This window comes from Vidua macroura, chromosome 2 (genome assembly GCF_024509145.1).
Source record: "Vidua macroura isolate BioBank_ID:100142 chromosome 2, ASM2450914v1, whole genome shotgun sequence".
NCBI lineage: Eukaryota > Metazoa > Chordata > Aves > Passeriformes > Viduidae > Vidua > Vidua macroura.
In genome coordinates, this window is record NC_071572.1 from 74,390,393 (window position 1) to 74,414,194 (window position 23,802).

General features: G+C 42.2%; 1 gene segment (V, D, J or C); it reads right to left on the minus strand.

Moving 5' to 3' along the window:
• Nucleotides 1-200: 200 nt before the first annotated feature.
• Nucleotides 201-12,196, minus strand: LOC128803582 (T cell receptor beta constant 2-like). The segment is given in 7 exon segments: nucleotides 201-516; nucleotides 2,073-2,179; nucleotides 3,267-3,284; nucleotides 3,666-4,001; nucleotides 5,989-6,052; nucleotides 11,721-12,031; nucleotides 12,166-12,196. Coding segments are annotated over 7 exon segments (894 nt in total).
• Nucleotides 12,197-23,802: the final 11,606 nt, after the last annotated feature.

Below are 23,802 nucleotides of genomic sequence, written 5' to 3' on the forward strand. Positions count from 1 at the left end.
GGCTCTGCTTGTTGGTACACAGTGTAAGTACTGGATGAGTCTCTGCTGTTCCCATATCTGATAAGTTATTTCTACCGGGATTGTCAGGGAATGATCTTTAATGTACATTCCTTATGGCACTATTTCTCACTGAAAGTTGTGCAGTAGGACATTATTACTACAGAAGACCGAATTTGAAAACAACAACTCATGCTTTTCAAGGGAAAAGAAGCAAAAACTTTATTCCTAAATCAAAGAGATGAGTTCTCAGCCTCAGAGCATTAAGAAGGTGCTACTTTTAAAGATATGTTACAATGAAATATTATGATACATTATGATATGGAAGTACAGGGAAAGCTCAGCAGTGATTACAACAAAGAGAAGAACAGGATGGCAACAGACAATTACCAAAAAATTATATTCAGAAGTTTGTAGAAGCATAGATATTTTGCTATGGAAAGGTAGTGAACTTGTCATGTTCCTGCTGATGTCATGACAAGGGCTCTTCATTTATTCTCTAGATAACTTGACACCAGTCTAATTGAAAACAAAATGGGATAAAATAAGAAGAACAATAAAATTGTAATGATAACAACAACAACCACCAAACAACAGAAACAAATACAGGAATTGGCTGGATGACCTTGCCCAAAGAGTTACCATTAATGGTTGAATGTTCAAGTGGGAATCAGTCACAAACAGTTTCCCTCAAGGGAAACTGTACTAGGGCCAAAAGCATTTTTTCAGCTTTCATCAGTGTGTCATTGATACTGGGAGCAAGTGCACCCTCAGCAAGTTCAGAGATGACACAAAGCTGTGTGGCCATTGGTATGTTTGAGGGAAGGGATGACAGCCACAGGGAACTGGACAAACTTGGAGAAGGGCCCATGTGAACCCCCACCAACCCCACCTGCAGTTCAGTGTCCAGCTCTGGAGGCCCCAGCACAGGAAATTCATGGCCATGACAGAGCAGGTCCAGAGGAGGCCCACAAAAACAGACACGGGGCCTCAGGCTGGGAGAACAAGCCCTGCTGAGACTGGAGAAGAGAAGCCTCTGGAGAGGCCTGCCTAAGGTCTTTCAATATACGGCAGTGGGGGACTTTCATGAAAAACAGAGATGGTTTACCAAGGTCTGCAGTGATAGGATGAAGAGCCCCTGGTTTTAAACTGATAAAGGGTAGCTTCACATTAAAGGAAGAAGTTTGTTCTGGTGAGGGTGGTGAGACAGTGGGAACAGGTTTCCCAGAGAAGCTGTGGATGTCCCACCCCTGGAAGTCTTTAAGGTCTGGTTGCATGGGGCTTTGAGCAACCTGGTCTAGTGAAGGATGTCCTTGCCCATGTCAGTGTGTGGATGGAACTAGATAATCTTTAAATGCTCTGTCTAACCCAAACCATTCTGTGATTCTATGACTATGATCCCAAAATAGACAAATTGATAGCCTCCAGTATATCCTTGCAAAAGGACCAAAAAATATAACTGAGATGGCCCTCATCCTTGCCCTCAGCTCAACAAGGTCACTTTTCAAATACATCTCCCTGTTCTGCTTTTAAATGGACAAGTGCTGAGACTTCTGCTGCTCCCACTGCGTGTATGTTTCCGCCGTAGCAAAAACTTACTAATAAAAAGCATTCCCTGGCAGTTAGTTCAATTTATCCCGTTTGCTCAGATCGATCCACTGTTCTTTATAAATCTTTGTAAATGTTTGATCAGATTTATCCCCTGCATCACCTCAAAAACCTGCTTATTATTTTCACTGCAGGCGTAAGCCCCTTTACAATGATTACACAAATGTATGATAAATCTGCTATTTCCCTTATTCACTTTCTAGGCAACTTGTCCTTAATTCTTATCTTTTTCATGTGTTTAAAGAGGATTGTGAGAAGGAATTTTTTCTGCTAGATAGCATTGAATTTATTTGACTTCTGGAAAAACAATAAGAGAAAACCCATCACTTGTGATTTTTCAAGCCGAACTGCACAAAGCCTGGCAGAGCACCTGCAGAACAGCTACACCTCTGAGAAAAGGTTTAGCCTGCATGCACTGATCCCTGACTAGTGAGTAAGCCCAGCTTTCCAGGGCCACTCTGACTTACCTTGGCTGTCCACACCAGACCACTCACCAAAACTGCATAGACCAAGGCTTTGCCACAGAATATGAGGTAAGTGAGCTTCAGGGAATTTCCATACCGCAAGTACGACTCTGCAAGTCAAACACCATTTGTATTTGTGGATTCAATTTTCATCATCATCATTACAAGATGGTAGTTTTAATGGAGCTTTCATCAAATGAGAACCCTTGAAATCTTCAGCTAAGCTACATAAAGGAGCTAGAGCCAAATGAATGGCTCTGTTGACGCTAGAGACCCAGGGAAGGGACAGAACATAGTGACTTAAGGAACCAAAAGAGAAAGCAAGTCTAGGAAAGACAGAGATTGGCTTTATGCTGGGAAAGTACTGAGTTCCACACCTACTGATGAACTGGGCTGTTCATTGGAGTGCCCAGTTAGGAACGCAAAATAGGCTGAACCACAAGATACAAATGTTTTTTTGGGTCTCATTATTTTCAATGGCTTTATGAGTGCTGACGATGTATCAGGAATGTTTCACAAAGCTCAGAATAAGATGGCATCTAGAAGTTTTATTCTTGTGGATTTTTCACTCTTAAGGGGGTTGCCATAGTATTGAGATACAAGATCTGTCTTGGCTCAGCCTTAAGATTCCTGAAGCATTAAAGAAGTTCTTGAAAAACAGGAGTGTGCAAATATGTGTACAAAGAGGAAAGAAATGTAATTTGTACTGTGGATATCCTCCATACATGAGAGCACTGTGGAGCGGAATGTGACTTGTCATGGGAATTGTTCTGAGTTTGATACTGAGGAATATTCGGAATATCATATCCTAACTCTTGATGCCAGAATCACTTGGGTAAGTATGGATCCCAGTGGAAGTCAGTTTGTAGGACTGGAGGAGACGATAAAGAGTACATTTCCGTCTACAGGAAGGTACCATGATTTCTTCTATTTTCAAAATGGAATCATATGGGAGAGCTAAACCCCAAAGCTGAGCTACATACAATATGCACAAACAGCCCTCCAAAAAAACTTTTCTTCTTTTTCTTTTTTTAAATATCACATACAAATCACTTACAGGAGAAAGAAGAAGCTATTCATACAGCAGATATCTTCCACACGTTGTACTTAATGTCAGTAAAACTGGCATTAAAATACACACTGATAATTGCCTGAGAGAAGAGGCAAAATTCTCTTTACGTGAGAAGCCACACATACCTTCTGTGAGTGCACAACCTGAAAAGACAAAAATGAATTGAAAGTCATCTTTCTCTTCAGAGCAAACAGAATACAGGTTTTAGAAGTTTCACTTTATAACACACTGCCTCATTCTTCCTACTACTCTAGGTGTTTTATGATACTGTGCAATTTACTCTACTACAGAGATTTCTCAATGGAAAACCTGAAGAAACTCTACATGTAGAATGGTAACTCAGGGACAAAGGGCCAGGAATGGGAAGAGACACATGCTAATACCTAGATATTTAGGTCTGTGTTTGTGCCAGAAGAACACCTTGTATGCAAGCTACATATAGATGTGGTTCATATCATAACACTTGCTCTTTTGATTTGTGATTTCTATCTTAGACAGCATGGTAAGAGATGTCTTTTACTCACCAGCATCACCATAGATAAATTTGTTTATTGATGCTGTCGTTCCATTCTGAAAAAAATTGGCAACACACTCAAATCGATTCAGAGGGTTGAACCATTCCCAGGCTGGCATCCTCAGTCGGCTGGTCAGTGAGTAGGTGCTCCCATTCTGTGTGGAGTACTCGTCTGTCCCCACCCCTTCAGTCCTTTTCACACCATTCACCCTCCACCCCAGAGTCAGGTGGTCAGGGTAGAAACCAGAGGCCAGGCACACCAGGGTGGCCTTGCTCTTCTGCTGGATCTCCTGCTTTGATGGGGAAAAGATGGCCACAGCTGGAGGTATGATTTCATCATTCTTCCCTGAAACACAAAGCAACATGGTCCAGAGCCTCCATCCCTCTGTTCAATCAGAACCCCCTGAAAATGGTCCTGAGTTTGTGCTGTGTTACTCTTGAAATACCTGGCCTTTCAACTGCTGTCTATTGGACAATTAATGTCTATTGGATATGATACACCAGGAAACTGGTGGGATTTCTTTTCGCTCGTTACACAGAAACATAAAGGGTCTGGCCACAGAAATGCACAAGCACCTGAATTTCTTGTATTGCCTCTGTCAGAGAATACAAAGCTGCAAAGAAACTGAGCAAACAGATGGGCAGAAAAGTTCCCAGTTTTGCTGTAAGTAAGGCCTGTATTTGTAATATTGTATGAATAGATAAGGGAGTCTCTTTTAAGGCACAAACATCTTCAGGAAACAGAGTTACATTCCTGGGGACGGAATTAAGACATGGTGGTCATTGCAGTGTTCAGAATTATACTGTCATGGGATACCCTACTTGGTCCCCCATCTACGAGATGACCAGGAAGGAAGGAAGGAAAGATGGAAGGAGCTGATCCTTCTCACTGTCTGAAGTGAAAAACAATTGAGGCAGGCAACATGAATCTGCCAGGGATAGGTTTTGCCTTGGGTCTTAACCAATCCATTTTTAAGAATATTTAACATGTCTTTATGTAATTTAGTTTTTAGATTAGTGTAGGTATGAGAAGCTCTGATCCTAGGCTACACACCTTCCCCAAATGATGCGAGATTCTGTAGACTTGCAAATCAAGCATTGTTCCCTGTCCTAAGGTGTTTAATACCTACTTTTAAGATTAATGAGAACAGACCTCAGCCCGAAGGATGTACAAGGCAGCCATGAGAACTTACTCAGAAGTCAAGCAGGGACCCTAAAAGCCAGGAGGTTTTCATATACTACATCTCATGCTAGATGAGTAAAAAAATATTTTTGACTCATCTAGCATGAGAAACCCATGAGGTCTGTAGAGTGCTGCTGGAAAAAGGAATGTAGGGAAAACTATGGTATGGAGCCAAAGAGAAAATTATTACTCTGGGTTGCTTTTTTTGTATCAAGGCACTATGAATTGTGGCTGTTCTTTCTGATCACTCTGTCCTTTGCAGAGGAAGAGAGGTAGCAGAATGGGCAGAAATTAGTATCTTGCAGAGATCTTGTCCCCTAAGCCCTTGTGTTTGCATTCAAGTGATGCCTTAATTGTGACCACCAGTGCTTGCTCTGCAAAGATCCCTGGGCTGCTTCTGTATGAGTTTGTACAGACTTTAGATGACCTGGATATTAAATAGAGATAACTCCCTAGAGGGTTTAGCACTGCTCTCTTTCCTCTTAGTGGGTATAGAGAGAGATTGATCACTTCTGCTTCTCCCTTCCAGCACTTGTTGTTATGATGTTTTTTCCTATATTAGAAGTATCTCCGACAAATTCTTCGGCTCACATCCCTAATGGCTATTGAGCGAAGAGATGGAAACAGATAGTAGGACACCAAATAAATTATTAAAACTGAAAAAAGATCCTCCATTAAAAATAATAAAAGGAAGGCAGGTAAAAAGGAACACAGAAAGAATGATAAAACTACGGGAAAGAAGATGGAAATGAGAAGTTTAGAAATGTAATAAGGGGACTTGTAAAAGCAAGAACTGGAAGAAGTGTCCGATCCGCAGCCCATTGTGTCTGGTCTTCTACACTGGCCATTTTCATTCCCAACTTCTATAATATTTCCTTGGAGAATGAGAGGAAACAGAATTATTTATTCCCTTCTCCATTCATTAAGTTCCCAGGCTTAGAAAGGCTGCAGAAACAGGGATCTCAAAATCTGTGCCTGCAAATTCTACAGTTTCATAGTAGCACATCTCATTTTAATAAGCAACCAATAAAGCATTAATCCTGTTCTCATGGCAGTATGAAAAATTATCATTATTAAGCTTTTAATTACGAATGTTCTTGTCCCCTAAACCAGTATCACATAGATCACAGAGATCTGACTTCTTACTTACCTATGACTGTAAGTTTTGTCCCACTGCCAAAGAACAGTCTATTATTATTCACACCATTTTGCAGCTGCAGAAAAACCTCTCCTCTACTCCCAGTCCTCTGAGCCAAGCCTGTGGACTAACCCTCCCCTCATGTGGTATCAGCAAAAGAAGAAACCCAAAGTACTCAGGTCCCCTAAAAAAACAAGTCTGTAAGGGAACACCACCAAATCTGTGTATGTAAACAGCTGCAATCAACATCAGAAATGCCCTGTCCAGAGCCTTTTTTCTTTAGGTGTAGGTGAATCAGTTGTTGGAGGTTCCACCATTTCTTTAGAGAATATTTATCTATTAATCTAGGTGTCATATTAGAATATTAGAAAATATTTCCCATATGCTGACTGAGTAATTTATTTTCCTCAGCTAAATAGCCACATTTCTTTTAAATTTTTTTCAACATTTTGCATATTTTTCACTTGTAAAATAAATGCCTTTTTTTTTACTTGCAAAAAACAAATTTATATATAGCACAGTGTCTTGGTCTACTCTGCCCTTCATAGAAGTTCCTAAACATGCCCCCTTTCCCTTTCCACTTCCCTTTCCCTGGAAGGCCTTCCTTGAAAGGAAGTCTCGCTTTTATTCTCTGTCCTTCCTTGGTGATGATTATTCAAGTTTGCTGCAAAAATGACTCATCAATGAGGGGTCAGCATATTCATTTTTACCAGCTCAGGCAGCACAGATAAACTTTGAATTTCAAAAAATGTGCTGATAATTTTTTCCTATGGAGATTGAATTTTGCCGCTTGTTACCAATTCATTCCGAAGTGGCACAATGTGGTAGAAATATCTGAGGCATCAATTCTTCGAACTCCAGGAGCAGCACAAGGAGTAGAAGAGATCACCATCATTTATCATCATCTGAGAAGCAGCCTTCTTTTCCCCAGATTTTGACAATCCAAATCCATAAATGTGGCTCAGAAATAAACATTCTCTGAGAGCTCCTTCCCCTTGAAATGAATCATATATTCTACTGTGGTTTTCAGTGGCTGTTTAGCACCTATTCTGAAATAGTAAGACTGTTGTCCTTAATGATCTTTTTATCACCATCCTGGTGAGCCTGTACAGTGGAAAGAAACTGGCTGTGCTGTGGAGAGCTACTTTCTAAAACAACAAGGACTTAAAAAGCTGCAGAGATTTTAATATTGCTTATTATATAGTTCAGTACTTATTAATACCTTCTTTTTTATAAATTAAAAATGCTAGCACACGTGGTTTTTTTCCCAGTTATCTGAGACAACACATTCTTTAATTCACCCTGGGAAGATCCATGATAATTTAAGCTTGTATTGTCTTGGTCTTGTTTTTTAGACCCCTTCAAAGTGCAACCCCAAGTCAGTTCTTTCCAGACAGATAGACAGCTTTTCACTGACTTGTCCTTAATCATCTCTAGCCCCAGCAGAACCAGCGTTATAGAGAGCAGCTATACTTTTGGGGATTTTTTGCATGTGTTGATTCATTAGGACAACTTTTTTTTTATGTCATGCGCACATTATTTATCCTATTCCTTATCCCCATTCTTTCTAGGGACAGATTTTTCTTTACTGAAAACACATTCATTCAGTTCTCCAAAATGAAAGGTGTACCGCTACCTGGAGGACCCAACTTAGTCTATGCTCAGAAGTCGACAGGGCTGGTAACACACACCAGTTTAATAATGATAGGGAGGTTAATGATGACGTTCTCTAAAGAGAAGACATGGCATTTGAAGTGAATTAAAAGAGGAAATAAAAATTTCTTACCCATTACTGTAAGTTTTGTGCCACTGCCGAAAGACAAACCAGTGGTGTACACCGTGACTAAGTGATGTATCATAAGCTAAGAGAAGGCATGTACTGCAGCTGCCTTACGATAATCAAAGCCTATGAAATCTGCATTTGGAATTCCAAACATCACTCAATCTCTGTCTAATGGGATATCACAGAAAAGCAGCTTGAAATCAGTTTTATAGTCTGTAGAATTCATAAATGCATTTCCCAGATTTGTTTGATACTTTGTCTACATTTAACCCCAAGCTGTTTTGGCCACCTTTCTCCAATCTCCGTGTTACTTCCTGATTTTCACTGCTGTACGCATTTTGCACATCTCAAAAACAATCAGACAAACCCAAAGGCTGCCATTGTCTAGGAATAGAACTCTTCTGCACCTAGAATTTCCTCACTGTCAGTCTTGTATTCCAAGCATTGTGATGCCTTATTTTCTGTAACTTGTGAAGTTAATAATCGAATGATACATGCTTTGCGGTTTCATAGTCAAATGCAGGTGATTCACCTTTGGCAGGGAACCAAAACAAATCCCATTGTTTTCCCTTCCATGGCAGGCCAGCTGTCTTGAATAGTCTTTCAGGATCCCATTCAGTTTTTGGATTGGTTAAAATAATCCACACAAGGAGAGCCCAGAAGAATCTGTTGACTGGTCCCAGACAAACCCTTCAGAGCCATTAGGAAGAACTGCAGTGAGAGAGCAGGGATAGGGATTATAGGCAACCTTTGTTCTCACGGACATGAGGCAGTCAGCATATATTGGAGGATTATTTAAGACAGAAAACCCCAACACATTTTATGTAGTGCCTCTGAGAGACACCTGCTACATGTCAGAATTCTTTTCCTAACACTTGTACCACATTAACAAAGAACCATATTGTCATCAATTGCAAACATTGGTGCATCAGGAAAATATAATAATTCCAGCTTTGCATGGTTGATTGGCTTTAGATGCATCTGCAGTCACAGTTTGGTTTGGTGAAAATTAATTTTGATATCTCAGAATTTCCTAGCTTGCTTGCCAGGGAGGGCAGGCTCAGTTCTCAGATGATGAAAGTAAATCCCAGCATACAAGGTCTGTTAAGAGAAACCAAGGCAGAGCACGCCTGTTCTGCTGCAGAATTCTCTGCAGCTTCCTTAACATGCTCTGCCACAAGGTTAATGTACCCATGGGTTTTTGTAAAGGCTTCCTGGAGAATGTATCATCGTGGATCCCCCTGTCCCCACAATGATACAATCCCCTACAAAAACAATCCCACCCATGACTCCACCCCTGTTTTTGTTAACCAGGAAGGATTGCCATGTTTACCTATGCTGGTTTGGACTGTGGTACAGTTTATTTACTTGAGAGATGCTGCTGTGGGGCTGTCTTTTGGGCTTGTTCTGCACATACTGTTGACAAGATAGAAATGTTTTTGTTACTGCTAAAGTGGTTACACAGCATTCAGGGCTTTTCTGCTTCTCATACCACCATGCTGGCAAGGAGGCTGGTGGTGCATGGGAACTTGGGAGGAGGGACAGCAGGGAGAGCTGATCCCAATTGATCCAAGGGATAGTCCATATCCCATGGTGTCGTGTTCACTATGTGAAAGGGGCAAGTAGGGGAAAGAAGAAGGAAGAGAGAGATATTTGGAGTGATGGTGTTTGCCTTTCCAAGTCACCATTACTGGTGATGGGGCCCTGCCATCCTGGGAATGGCTGAACACCTGCCTGTCCATGAGAAGTGGAGAATGAATTCCTTGTTATGCTTTGCTTGTGTGCACAGTTTTTCTTTACCTCTTAAACTGTCTTTATCTCAAACCACAAGTTTTTCACTTGTGCTTTTCCAATTCTCTCCCCAGTCCTGCTGGTGGGGAGTGAGCAAGCAGCTGCGTGGGGCTTGATCCTGGCTAGGGCTAAACCATGACAGAACCACAGACCACATCCTTCCTTTGCCATTGCTGTTTCTATGCGATGGTCCAATTACCTCTCAGTGTATCCAATATTCCTCAATTTACAATCTCAAGATTTTTTTCTTATACTCAAAAAAGTAACACTTTTTATTCTTTTATTGGTTGGCTTTAAATGCAGTCATTTTTCACTTAGTAATGTCATGGCAGTGTTCATGCTGCTTTCCTTTCTGCTCTTTCTCTCTTCTCCCCCCAGGATGGCAAGCAAACCTCAAGCTCACATTTTGCAATTTTTGGTTTGCAGTGAGAGTCATTTGCTTACTACAGGCTGGTGTTTGTCTTTGTAGCTTGACAGTATCCACCTAGGGCTTGTGACTCTGCCTATGAAAAGGCTTCTTTTAGGAGTAAGAGCAAGCCTTCATTTTGCAGACTGTCTGAAGGGACAAGAACTGATGGGGAGAGGTAACAGGCTACATTTATCTCCTCCCTTATACATAAGTGGCGCAGTCTTGTCTCACAAAATTTTGGCACATAGTTACCAACCTGACCAAGTACCTGTAGTAAACCTGTTTTTCATATTGGTCTTTAATGGTTTCCTTTGAGTCAGTCTGGATATGAAAAACAGACTGTAAAACACAGGACAAAACCCCTCAGAACAAGGTCATTCTACTAGGAGAATCACAAAATATTTTTTCTATTGTTTTCAGATATCAGAGAAGAACCCATAATTTCTGATACAGACTGTTTAGCTGGAAAGAGGTGTTAGTGTCCCAAAGAAGGGAATGAGAAACATAGACTGAGGTGTAACATGTAGGACCAAGAGATAGGACTACAGAACACAAGGTATCAGGCAGGTCATCTCGGCATGCTCCTGGGTTGCGGTCTCTTCTACAACAGTGAACAGAGTACTTAAGTCACTAATTATGCCTGTTTATGCAGAACTTTTGTTTGTATATATTGAATTCTTAAAAAAAATACATTTAGGATTTTTTTTTTTTTTGCTGTCACTGCCTAAATAATAAAACTAATAATGGAATATTATTTTCCTGTCTTGGCCTTTGTATGCCTGTGATCTCAACACTATTTATTCATGGTCTTAACCCATTGGACTAAAATTCATTTAAGATTATTCTGTCTGCCTCTTCAGTCTAGAGCTCCATTAGTGTCCTTACTGTCACTTACAGACTCTCTTCCATGAGGTGTCTTTAATTTAAAAAGAAGGAAGTCACCTCTCTATTAGTTTTGAAGGAGTATGTGGTGCTAGCAGCTCCTCAGGTCACGTTCAAAAGGCAATTTCCAAGACATGCCAGCAGAGACCAGTCTTGTTGCACCTTAATGTTCCTTTGTAACCTTTCAAAAGGAAAGGACTTGCAGGCCATAAGTTCAAATAAATGTGAGTGATAGAACAAAGGGGAGTGAGATCCTTGATTTTTATTTCCAAGTCTTTCATAGGAGGCTTTTTGAGCTTTGGAGGCTATGCTGCCTAAGACTTCAGACAAGGAAAAACAAGAACATGTAAGGAAGAAACATTTAGGGATATATTTTCTAACAACTATATTATTTTTGTGGGAGAATTTCACAGGAAATTAGAGATTGCATCAGTCATATCTGTCCTGCATTCTTTGGAGTTTACAGAAGCAGCAAGTACAAAGAAGCAGGCCATACTACAGAGACAAACTGAGCTTTACAGATTTGTTTTAGAGACACTAGGACACATTTCATAAACATGCAATGCTTTTGACCACAAACCCATAAAGTTAAGCAACAACTCTTCTTTGGGGCATATGTGTGCAATGAAAAGATATGATGCTGGAAGGAGGGATCTGATTAATAATTTGGTTTCGAAGACAGAGGTTGCTGCACTGCTCTGTCTCTCTCCCATTCAAAACATCCTGGGTCCATTGCACCAACTTCTACGTAGTCTTCTTTCTGCTCTTCCTCTGCCCCTCTCCTGACTCTCTCACATTTTTCAAAGACTCCATCTGAGACTGAGTGAGAACTCAGAGAAGGTGGGGATTTTATCTTAGTGTTCAACCCCATCGCTGCACCGTGCGATCACTTGCAGCACAGAAATATGTGGCTTCATCCTGGGGTGTCACATTCTTGATTGTCATCAGAGAGTAATCAGTATTCTGTCTGGTTACTTCAAACTTGGCCTCAGAGTAACCATCTTCATAAGAGTTATGACTCCATGTACTACTGCTGACTATTAACTTCAAGCCATTTCTTGGAGGCTGCTGATACCAGTACATATAGGCAAGGTTACTATAATTCTGGTAGCAGGAGATGGTCAAAGAGCCTCCAGGTCTCTGAAGGATTTTTTCAGGCCACTGAGCAATGTAGGCTCCCATCCCAACACCTGCATTAATAAGAGATAACAAGAGAGAGTGAGGAGTAGGAGTACAGATGATGACCAAAGGGATCCTCTACAAAACAGTAGCCCTGCATGGCGTGGATGAGAGCCCTGCTGCAGATGGATCTGTTGTCTCTCACCAGGAAAAAGAGCAAGCACAACAGCCAGCATGGCCCTCCACCTCTCCCAGGACAGTGTGCTCCTGCTCACTGTGAGATAAGAGAGACCAATGCCCCTCCCCTTGCTCTGTCTGTCAAGTTTGGGCAGGGAAGAGAGAAGGGACTGTCCTGCTTTGATACTTTCTTTGGTGAGCCAGTAAAAGCAAAGCTAAATATTCATGTGGCTCCAAGGTCTGCTTTAGCTTTTCCACAAGTCAGTGTTCTGAGCTCCTGACACAAATGTGGAATTTCTCATAGACCAGTATGTTGCTGGCTGAATGCTGAGCTGTCATTCCATGTTGGAGCTCAGACAGGAACCTAGGATCAGTGGATTCATAAGTGGTTTTTCTGACCCATTTACATTAGTGGCTATAATTTAGGCCTTCTTTGCTGAAGGATTTCCAGCAAAAGTACACCTGTACTGTTTCGTTCTGAAGAGTCGTTCTTCATATCTGAAGCACGGCATTTCACAACTCGGATCTTATTAGTCAGAAGCAAAGATGATAGATCAAGATAGCAAAGGCACAAAAATTGTGTTTAATCATATCTTAGTTTCTTCAGTTTTCCAGCCAGGGATGCATATTCCCTGCCAATTAATCTTCCTGGGAGCTCTAATTCACTTTTACAAAAATCAAGACATCTCCACCAGCCGTTTTTTCTCAGAACAAAAACCTATGTAGTTAAACATAAACCTCATGAACACTCTGTTTGTTTCTAGCCTGCCAGATACATCCTAGTTAGCCTGTTCTATATATAGAATATATTCTATTCTGTTCTATACAGTTCTATATATTCAACCTATACCACTATCCGTTCTTTTCTGAATATGTAAGATTCAAAATGATTGTTGCAGCTGCTTCTTTTCTCCCTAGTACTTTTAAAGAAACACACATGTAATTCTAATGACCTTCAGTAGTCCTAATATTGCATCTTGCAAACAATTGGGATACTTCTGCAGTTCTATCTTTCTTTCTGTTTTTTCTTTTCTCCATTTTTCTTTTTCATGGCCTATTTGTGCACTGAAAAGATGGTTGAAGGAGGAATCTGGTTAATGATCTAAACAAATCTGAGGACAAGCAATGAGACAAGAAGAGGAGTAGCTGTTTCATGAGAAGGAGAGTAGCTGTTTCATGAGAAACTTCTTAGAATAGTGGATTTTTGTGCAGATGCAATTCAGGCTGGCCAAAGAAATACTGTATGGGAGAAAAATGTCCCTTAGAGCTGGAAGAGGGAACTATAACCACAGAATTTACGATGGCAACGAACCTAGAGATTTCTGTGGTTTGCCATTGCCACTTGGAAATTGCACAGCTGTGAGCACTCAATAGCTATCTCATTAAACTGCAGTTATGTTGAAGGTCAAGTTGACTGATTAGTTTGTTATCACAAGGCCTTTGCCAGTCAAAACTAAAAGTGCTCAGGAGGTGAGAAGTAAAAAGGATCTTTCCTCTGTTGTATTACCAGAGCTGAAAAGGTGGTTTGCAGTGCTTATGAAAAAGGTCTGAGCTACGACTGTAACATGATTTTCAGGAATGGGTAACTTACTAAAACAGAATTAAAAAAAAACCACTAAAAAAAAAACCAACCTAAAAAAAACCAACAACAACAACAACAACAACAACAACAACAACAACAAAACCAAAAAAAAAAAAACTAAAAAAAAATCATCCAAAGTCTCCAAGTCTCCACCATAGTGTTTATATTTCTTCATGATTCCACCATGAACTAGCTTTCCTGAAACTTTCTCAGGGAATTTGGATCAGCAGTAATAATTCAATAATTCCAGACAGCATCAGTGTGAACATGTTTACAAAGATGATCTCTACAAAGATGAAAGGCTGAAGAAAAAAGGAACTCAGAATGTCTCTGCTATGTGAGAGACAACACTTTCCCAGTGCTTTCCTGCTGTTTGTCTGTAGCCTGACATGAACAGGAAGGAGATCATGGACCTGAGGGTGTTCTGAGGAGCACTCCTTGAGAGCAAGGAGTGGTGTGTTACATTTGCTGCTGAGCAGTCCCTGAAGTCAGGAGAATATTGGCTCCAAGGCCTCACACGCCTGGATTTCCCTAACCCAGAACAATTTACTTTATTTCGAGCATAGGTATGTTTATGTAGTGTGGTTGATCAGGAGACTTGGATGCTGCCATGAATCTGAGTGATCCATCTTGGCACTGCAGGAGTCTCCCAGCAGTGCTGGTGACATGGAGTATGAGGATCTTTTAGAGGACATGCTCCCAGCTGTTTCCTGCTCCTTGCTCTCACCAGCTATTTTTATCACATCCCACTCATTTTCTTCCTGTGATCACACAATGTGTGTCACTTCAGCATATCCAGATCCAGCTTTCCCACATCATGGAGCAGCACAGTACTTTTGCTACCTGAGATAGCCAAATGCTTCATATGCCATGCCCTCCACATGAGCACATGAGACAATTGGTTCATGCTCAGTGGTAGGTATTCAGACTGTCAGGGCCACAGCCTAAAAACAGAACCCAAAATACACAGGGTATGGCCACACTTTCTTAAAAATACCTTTTGCTCTTTTATGGGCTGTTTGCCTTCCTTTGGAGAAAAGGTAAGTCTTAGGTTATGCAATAAAAGCAGGAGCATGGACAGGCAATGGCAGGTGAGGGAACCCTAATAATAGCCTGCCCTCAGCTTTCCCAGGTCTGTCACAGAAGAGCAATTAGTTCATCAAGAATTCAGCTCTGCAAGCAATGGAGACAGAGGACAATGGGAGGAAATTTCTGCCTTCAGCTGCTTCTCACAAGTAACAGCAACTCTTTGTGGTTTCTTTTCTCTGCCTATGAGGTTTTGACCTGAAGGGATGCCTGGCTCCAGCTCAGAATTGTATGCATTCCTGTGGCAGGGAAGAAAGGGATCTTTCAATTAAGCAGTGTGTGAAGCAGGTGAATAAAATGCTGCAGTGCACAGTGTTGCTTGTAAAGATGCCAGAGGACTGTTCCTTCCACAAAGGGAGGCATGCCTGGTCCCCTGGGTGTGTTTTCCTCCACTGTTACTGGTCCCATTCTTCTAAGTCCATAATCAGGGGCTGAGCTCTTCTCACACACCAATCAGTTTCTCATTGGGTACCTCAGTTCTGTGTAGATCATGAATATGTGGAAGAACTTTGAATTCTCCAGCTGCTCAGTATTCTTTTACTGGTGCTGTGGGAGTATCTGTGGGGAACTAATGCCCTGGAACATGACTGTGCTTCTGGAGTACTAATCAACAGAAATATCTGCTGCCTTATCTAACCATACCAGCTGTGTCTCAGTTCTCCATGCTGATCTATGGGTTTGTATTTCTGAAGGTCTTTGTCTTCAAAGACAGAGGTTGCTGCACTGCTCTGTCTCTCTCCCATTCAAAACATCCTGGGTCCATTGCACCAACTTCTACGTAGTCTTCTTTCTGCTCTTCCTCTGCCCCTCTCCTGACTCTCTCACATTTTTCAAAGACTCCATCTCTCACTCAGAGAAGGTGGGGATTTTATCTTAGTGTTCAACGCCGTCGCGACACTGTGTGACCGCTCGTAGCACAGAAATACGTGGCTTCATCCTGGGGTGTCACATTCTTGATTGTCATCAGAGAGTAATTACTACTCTCTCTGTTTACTTCAAACTTGGCCTCAGAGTAACCATCCTTGTAAGAGCTATACCTCCATGAAGTACTACTGACTATTAACTTCAAACTATTTCTTGGAGGCTGCTGGTACCAGTACATATAGGCAAAGGTATTATAATTCTGATAGCAGGTGATGGTCAAAGAGCCTCCAGGTCTCTGAAGGATTTTTTCAGGCCACTGAGCAATGTAGGCTCCCATCCCAACACCTGCATTAATAAGAGATAACAAGAGAGAGAGTGAGGAGTAGGAGTACAGATGATGACCAAAGGGATCCTCTACAAAACAGTAGCCCTGCATGGCGTGGATGAGAGCCCTGCTGCAGATGGATCTGTTGTCTCTCACCAGGAAAAAGAGCAAGCACAACAGCCAGCATGGCCCTCCACCTCTCCCAGGACAGTGTGCTCCTGCTCACTGTGAGATAAGAGAGACCAATGCCCCTCCCCTTGCTCTGTCTGTCAAGTTTGGGCAGGGAAGAGAGAAGGGACTGTCCTGCTTTGATACTTTCTTTGGTGAGCCAGTAAAAGCAAAGCTAAATATTCATGTGGCTCCAAGGTCTGCTTTAGCTTTTCCACAAGTCAGTGTTCTGAGCTCCTGACACAAATGTGGAATTTCTCATAGACCAGTATGTTGCTGGCTGAATGCTGAGCTGTCATTCCATGTTGGAGCTCAGACAGGAACCTAGGATCAGTGGATTCATAAGTGATTTTTCTGACCCATTTACATTAGTGGCTATAATTTAGGCCTTCTTTGCTGAAGGATTTCCAGCAAAAGTACACCTGTACTGTTTCGTTCTGAAGAGTCGTTCTTCATATCTGAAGCACGGCATTTCACAACTCGGATCTTATTAGTCAGAAGCAAAGATGATAGATCAAGATAGCAAAGGCACAAAAATTGTGTTTAATCATATCTTAGTTTCTTCAGTTTTCCAGCCAGGGATGCATATTCCCTGCCAATTAATCTTCCTGGGAGCTCTAATTCACTTTTACAAAAATCAAGACATCTCCACCAGCCGTTTTTTCTCAGAACAAAAACCTATGTAGTTAAACATAAACCTCATGAACACTCTGTTTGTTTCTAGCCTGCCAGATACATCCTAGTTAGCCTGTTCTATATATAGAATATATTCTATTCTGTTCTATACAGTTCTATATATTCAACCTATACCACTATCCGTTCTTTTCTGAATATGTAAGATTCAAAATGATTGTTGCAGCTGCTTCTTTTCTCCCTAGTACTTTTAAAGAAACACACATGTAATTCTAATGACCTTCAGTAGTCCTAATATTGCAACTTCCAAAAACTGTGGGATACTTCTGATGTTTTCCCCTTTTTCTTCACATTTTGTTGTTATCCCCTCTCCCCTATTTGCCTGATGCTTTAGAGAGATTTATATCTTCACCTGGCCTCTAGACATTTAAGAGGCATGTTCTTTCTATGTGCCTGGCAATATTGTACTTTCTTAGAGCCTGAGACTTAGTTCCTGAATGCTCCAGGATTCAGAGCAGTGGAAATCTCATAAATTTGGTAGTGAATGTTCCCTCTCTCACTTTTTAAATCCTTCTTTTTAAGGGAGTTAACAGTACTTACCTGAGAAGCTATAGCTTCTCCCCAGTCAGGAATGAAAATTCATTTTATATGATGTATAAAAGTTTTGTATGATCTCCAGTGTCATGAACATTTTGCATCTTAGAAATAGGGGATTTGGCCAGTTCTTGGGTCTTCTCAGGAGAAATTATTCCTTACCTGTGCTGCCATGAGGTTGAACCTTGTGCTGGAGATATTACAGTTTCAGTGACTTGTCAAGGAATTGCAGATGATATGGACCTTTTTGGTTTTTTAATTACCTTCCACAACTTTTACACTTTTCTTTGAATTTTTATGCTGTTTTCAAAGCCAATACATCAGTTAGCAAATAAATTTGAACAAATTTAATATACTTCCATATCCTTTTATGTTTCAATACTAATTACTCTTTGATGCATATTTTTAGCTTTTACTCCTCACAAGCTTTTCTTCTCTTTATGGAAGCTTTATTTTGATTTACTTGTTCTTCATTTTATTTTATTGACATTTTGCCCTTTTGGATGGGACACTTTTAGACACTTCAGTGGACCCTGCTGAGACAGTTTCATAGGACACTGCTGCTTTGATCAATGCCCCAAAATGCATGCCTTTTGCATGAAGATAGTACAGGAGTTTTAGTTCGATTATTGTTTGTCATGCCAAACCTGTTAAAAGCCTTTTTTTTTTTTTTTTTCCAGTAGTAATCAGACCTTAAATCCTGGAAGGAGAAACTGTTTCAGAGACTTGATGGAAAATGAAACAGATTGTGGAGGCTGTGGGAATTAATTCTAAGACTGTTCTGTGTAAGAACTCTGAGACACAAAAAACATTTCAATGCAGTTGGACTACATCTTTTTCTTTAATAACTTATGTTAGAATTTATTACTCATTCCAGGATGAAGATTTTTATTCAGATTAGCTTTTCTGTCTCAGGAAACAAAATATGATTGCAGACTCTCCAAAGGAAGGAAGCAACTGGAAGATGTAACTCAGGACCTCTAGTGTGTCTCTCGGGAATTGCTTAATATGTTACTGCCTTTTGAAGAGTAGCTAAATTGACAACCCTTTCATTTTTCAGTTCAAAATGTCTAATTCTTTCAGTCTATTTTCTTCTAAGATTAAAGATGAAACAAGGGAAAACAAAAAAGATGAAACAAGGAAAAACCATGATAAAGGCAGGTATGGTCAATCTTCCCAAGTAAGACTCTGAACTACTGTACTTGGGGAAGAACAGATGCAGAAAAGTGGAGGAATACAGTTATAAAATGGGCCATTCACAGGAGAACAGGATGCTGGTGAGTATGCTTGTCTGGCTATGCTTTGTACTGGCTTAGCTCAGTCTTACTAAGCCCTGTCTTACTAAGTTCCATTTCTAAGTATTTACCTGAGGGAGGAACTGTCTATTCTATGTGCATGTGTTTTGTGTCTGGACATCTAAGGGCTAGCAACTGGAGTCAGACCACAGGCACCAGCAGCTGGAGAAAGCAGAGTAGGTGAACTTAAGCAGCAGACACGGGAGTAGGGCCACAGGCAAGAGGGGCCATGTGTTCCCCGTGCTGGCAGCTGGGGATAGGGAGGGTGTGCGAGTGCGTGATCACTAGTGAACATGAAGCCAGACTACCTGGCAAGTAAGTGAGGTGACCTGGTCTCCAGGGGTGTGTCTCTAATGGCAAGAAAAGTGAGAGGTGGCAACCAGAAGGAGCAGGGGAGTTCCAGGCGTTTTTAGGAGAGGGAGCTGTGTGAGAGGTGTGTGTGTGTGTGGACACAATGATGACTGGACTGCAGCACTCAGGGACTCAGAGGTCCAAGGGCTGGCACATGTGCCTGGGATCCAGTGACAGCCACTGGACTCAGTATTTCAGCATGGAAACGTGTGGAAAGCTTGCACACTGTGCATGTGTATACATATATTTCCCACTATTGAATCCTTGTCTAGAACCCTGATTTCCCACTGTGAACCCTAGGCAGAGAGACACAAAAGATGAAGCCATCGGTGCTGTTCTGTGGGTGCATCTATGTTGATCCATGTGTTCAGCTGTGTATACATGTATGTATACTTGGTATTTATCTGAATAAATACCGGGGAGACGTTCTTACTGCCAGCTGGGCCAGGGGGCCTAGAGCTGTGGCAGCTTCCCCTCTGTCAGCCCAGCCTAACAGTGAGCCTTGGGGGAAAACTGTGAGATCTCCTCCCAAAGGTTAAAAGAGACCATAGAAGAGTTATGACAATGAGGAAAGGGCTGAGGTACATTGCCCACATGGAAGAGAACCAAGGGAATGAGGAAAAGATTCCTACTAAAGAGTGTTTAACATACACTGGGAACAGTAAGTACTGGCTTAGCAGGGGTTTGTGCTGCATTTGGAAACTAATGTTATGAAACAGAGCATCGGGCAAAGGTGATCTTCCCTGTCCCAAATGATAGAGAAAAATGCCTGTTGCAAAGCGAGGAAGGCACTGACAACCCATTATCTGACTTACATGTAGGCTTAGTCCTTAAAGTCCACAGTAGAACTGCATCCAAGTCAGTGGCAATGGTGAGCATCAGATGGCTCTGTAGTTTTAGGGGATTTAAGGCATCTCAGGCCAGTCCCTTTCAGTAGTCTACACTAGTACAGGAAGGTCCTCCAGGGCCAATTCTTTGCAGACAATTCTTAGAGGAATCCTTCCTCCTCAGGCTTGTCATCTCTTGCCCAGTCAGACCCATGTTGCTCCTTTACAGCTCTCACCCCCAAACAGTCCAGTCAAATTCTATCTCTAATGGAAGCAGCTTGTCTGCTTATTTGGTGAAAGTTCCTTTTCCTTATCCATTCTATTTCACTGTGCCAGCCTTGCTGACTACCACCTCTAAACTTCTTCCCAAGTTTTTCAGATCATCTGACTTTCCGCATCACTACCTTTACACTTTTCCCAGTCCTTCTTTGTCTTCCTTTTTGTTTTCCAAACTCTCCATCCCATATTTTTATAGCAAAGAGTCAGCTTCTAGGTTCAGAGATGTTAAAATTGCCCAGTTTGTATAGGCTTGGGGTACACAGACCCTCCAGGGAAGGTTCTTCGCCTCTTCTGCTCTCTTGCAGATCATGTGCTGGATAAGATGGATTAATGTCACTTTGCCACTCCTTGTGTCCACTCGGGGACTCCTGGCTCACTCCGGCACAGCGGACAGCGGGGGACACTCTCCTGTGCCTCGGGAGGTCAGGAGGGTGGCTAAGGCTTTTCGCCTTGCGGGGTGAGACAGTCACGATGATGGTGGAAGTAAGGGGTAGACTCCAGTCAGGGGCAAAGTCCAGGTTTATTAAGGAGATCTCCGGGGAGATCCACAACCCAGGGGAACCAACCAACAGAAGCCCTGGACTGGGCTGTGCAGCACAATATAAATGGGGGTGGAAACATGGTGGGGAGATCAGCCACCCACCAATGGGAATGTTCAGGAGAGTGGACGGTGGGGAGACAGACACATGGGGAATTCAATAGGGGAGGTGGGAAGGAGGGACCCCTGGCCCCCGTCCAGTCACTCAACGCCCTTTGTGGAAGGTTCTGGATGAGTGGGATGGGGAGTCAAGTGATGAACAAGACACCAGGGAGGGGACAGGGGAATGATCCAGCAAACTGGGGGGAGATTGACATCAGGGAAGGAGGAGGGGATTGACATACAAGGAAAGGGGTAGTTCAGGGTAAAACCAATGGGGGGGGGGTGTGTAAAGGGATGAACCATTACAGAATTGGTACAAAAACATGAAACTTAAAAACACAATAAAACAGACTAAATAAATACTTTCAAATCTGATGTCCCCCTCTGCTATGTCCTTTCAAGGCCCTTCCTTTCTGGTCCAGTCATTTGCTGAAGATTACTGGGGCACAGTCTGTTTCCCACCTCAAAGGCTGAGGCTTTATATCCACATCTGGCTCGATGTAGGACCCCTATTATTAGGATTTTCCTACCCTTCTTCCTAGTATCATGCTATTTGCTTACTTTTTTATTCCCTCAGTACCTCTGGCCATAGTCATCCAGAATCCCTTCCCCATTCCTGAGCTCAGGCACTCTGAAAGAAATCATAACTTTCCTTCTTCAACCCCCCAAAACCTAAGAAAAACCAGAATGGCTGCAAGGTAGTGAAGAAATCAGAGAGGACATGAAGGCTCTGCAGAATTGGACACTGTTGGACACTGGATGTTATAGCAAAATGTAAGAAACCCCATGTAAAATATTTTTTGACAGTACTAGAACAGTGTTCTCCAAAAATTCTTAATTGTACACCCCTATTAGGGAAGTATTTTTAAACACATACACCCAGTATATGTACACTTAGTAGCTGATAATTAGATATGTGTAACACTAAAGTTCTAATGCTTCCACCTCACACCTCAGTGCATCATCTCGCACCCCACTTTGAAGACTCCTGCACAGGAACATCATAAGCCAGCAGTCTGTCACTGAATATGGATTTCAGATGCAAAGTCTAGAAGATTCACAGCCCTTCACCAAACACTCTCCTGATCCCCAGCAACTGAGGCGTTGCTATTCCAAGTCCTAGGTGTGCCTGTCCAGGAACACTTCATTGGCAGAAGACACTTGGGAAGAGAGGAGCAATTGCTCCTCCACCACAAAGCTCTGTGAGATCAGAGAATCACAGAATATTCTGAGGTGGAAGGGACCCACAAGGATCACAAGTCTAACTCATATGTGAATGGCTCATACAGTGATCAAACCCATGACTGAGATGCAAAATGACTAAGCTCAGAAACTTTGTGTTTTATGTTCATGGGAAGCTTTACCTCTGTCAGCCCATGGTTTTACCAGGTTTCTCTTTCCCAGGATCTTGCATCAACCTGGACAAATATATTTCCTTTATCTGAGTCCTGTGATGATAGAGCTGACCAAAATACTTGAACTAGGAACATGGAGTTCCAGAAAAACAAGCTGCCATTGCTTGTCCATTGATAATATCTAACACAGCTACCCTTCAGTCACCAGTCCTCCCCTTTCCTGTGCCCCCAGGAGCCACCAGCTTTCTACTGTAGCATTACTGCATGAAATAAGAAACTTGTTTGCAGCAATGGATGTACACCCTTGGGTGTATTCTTTAAGAATATTATAAAAAACCTTTCAAAAGGTCTGTGGGATGTTCAGCACCACTGAGCAGAAGGACTTATTTATGTTTCAGACAGGGATTTCTTCTTCTAAAGAAAGAAAGGAGAGTCATCAGAGGGTGTTCAAATTTCAGCTGTAATTCAAAGGGGTCTGTTCATCCTCCACAGTTCTCATGGAAAGGCCAGAAGGACTGCTCTGAGACTGCTTGCTGGATGACCTCTGAATCATGCATCAGAAACACCATTTGCCTTCATTTGACATCAGTTTGCCCCGTGAGCAGAACACCATGGAGTTCTGGGCTTTATGGGAGCCTCCAGAGGGGTGTCAGAGAGGCTGTTAGGAGAATGAGAGGGGCTTGGGAGAGGTATGCTCACTAGATACCTGCCATCAAAGACTTAGGAACACAAGAGCCACAGGAGCTATGATCCAGATCTTTGGCTGTGAGCTTTAGCAGTAGCCTAGGAAGAGGTCAGGAGTCTCCTCTTGCTGATTTAAGCAAGTAGCTCCAGGAACCTCAGAGATCATGTTCTGTTGTGGTTCAAATTTATTTTACCGATTCCTTGTTAAGTAGTTTGTTCTGTTGTACCCCCATGTTCTCCCCGAGTTGGTTTACCCCTGGGTTTTACCCTCCCTCAAAGCTGTCCCTCATGCCATTCCCCACCCCTTGTTCCAGCTCTTTCCCTGCCTGTCAAGGCAACCTAACCCCTTTTGTTCCCAAACCTTCTCTGCCACTTTAACCTTGGGCCAAACCCTGACTACAACACCCTTTTGGAATTCCCCTACTCCTGGAAGCCCCATTGGCCCATGTGACCCATCCTCTCCACCCTCCTACCCCAACCGGCCCTAGACACTTGATGTAATCCCCTCATTCCTCCCCTGAGGATTCCCTATTAGTTAGCTGTTTGTATCCACCCCCTGACTTGTATCTGAATAAAACCCCTTGCACAGGAGTGCTCAAGGCTCTTTGTTTCTGATCTCTTTAGTTGGAATAAACTGTTCCCTGTGGAACCTCAAGATGGAGAGCCTCCTGCATTCCCATCTGCCTGGTGCCTGTCATGGGTTGTATCTGGCACCATAGAGCAAGTGGCTCTAAAGGTTCTGCCTCTAGTGGCAGTTCCCCACTCCTGGCATGGCGCCAGAGTTCTAAGGGCTAGCCCCCGCTCTGGGTAGCCACAACAATGTTCTTCTTAGGGATTATCAGCCAGCCCTATATGATGTGCATCCTGCTGTTAAGAATAATTTATATGTTAAAGACCAGAGAAGATTAAAAAAGTAACAAAGAAAAACAATAAAAAGACCAAGATAAAGGCAGGTATGGTCAAGCTTCCTGATTCAAATGCT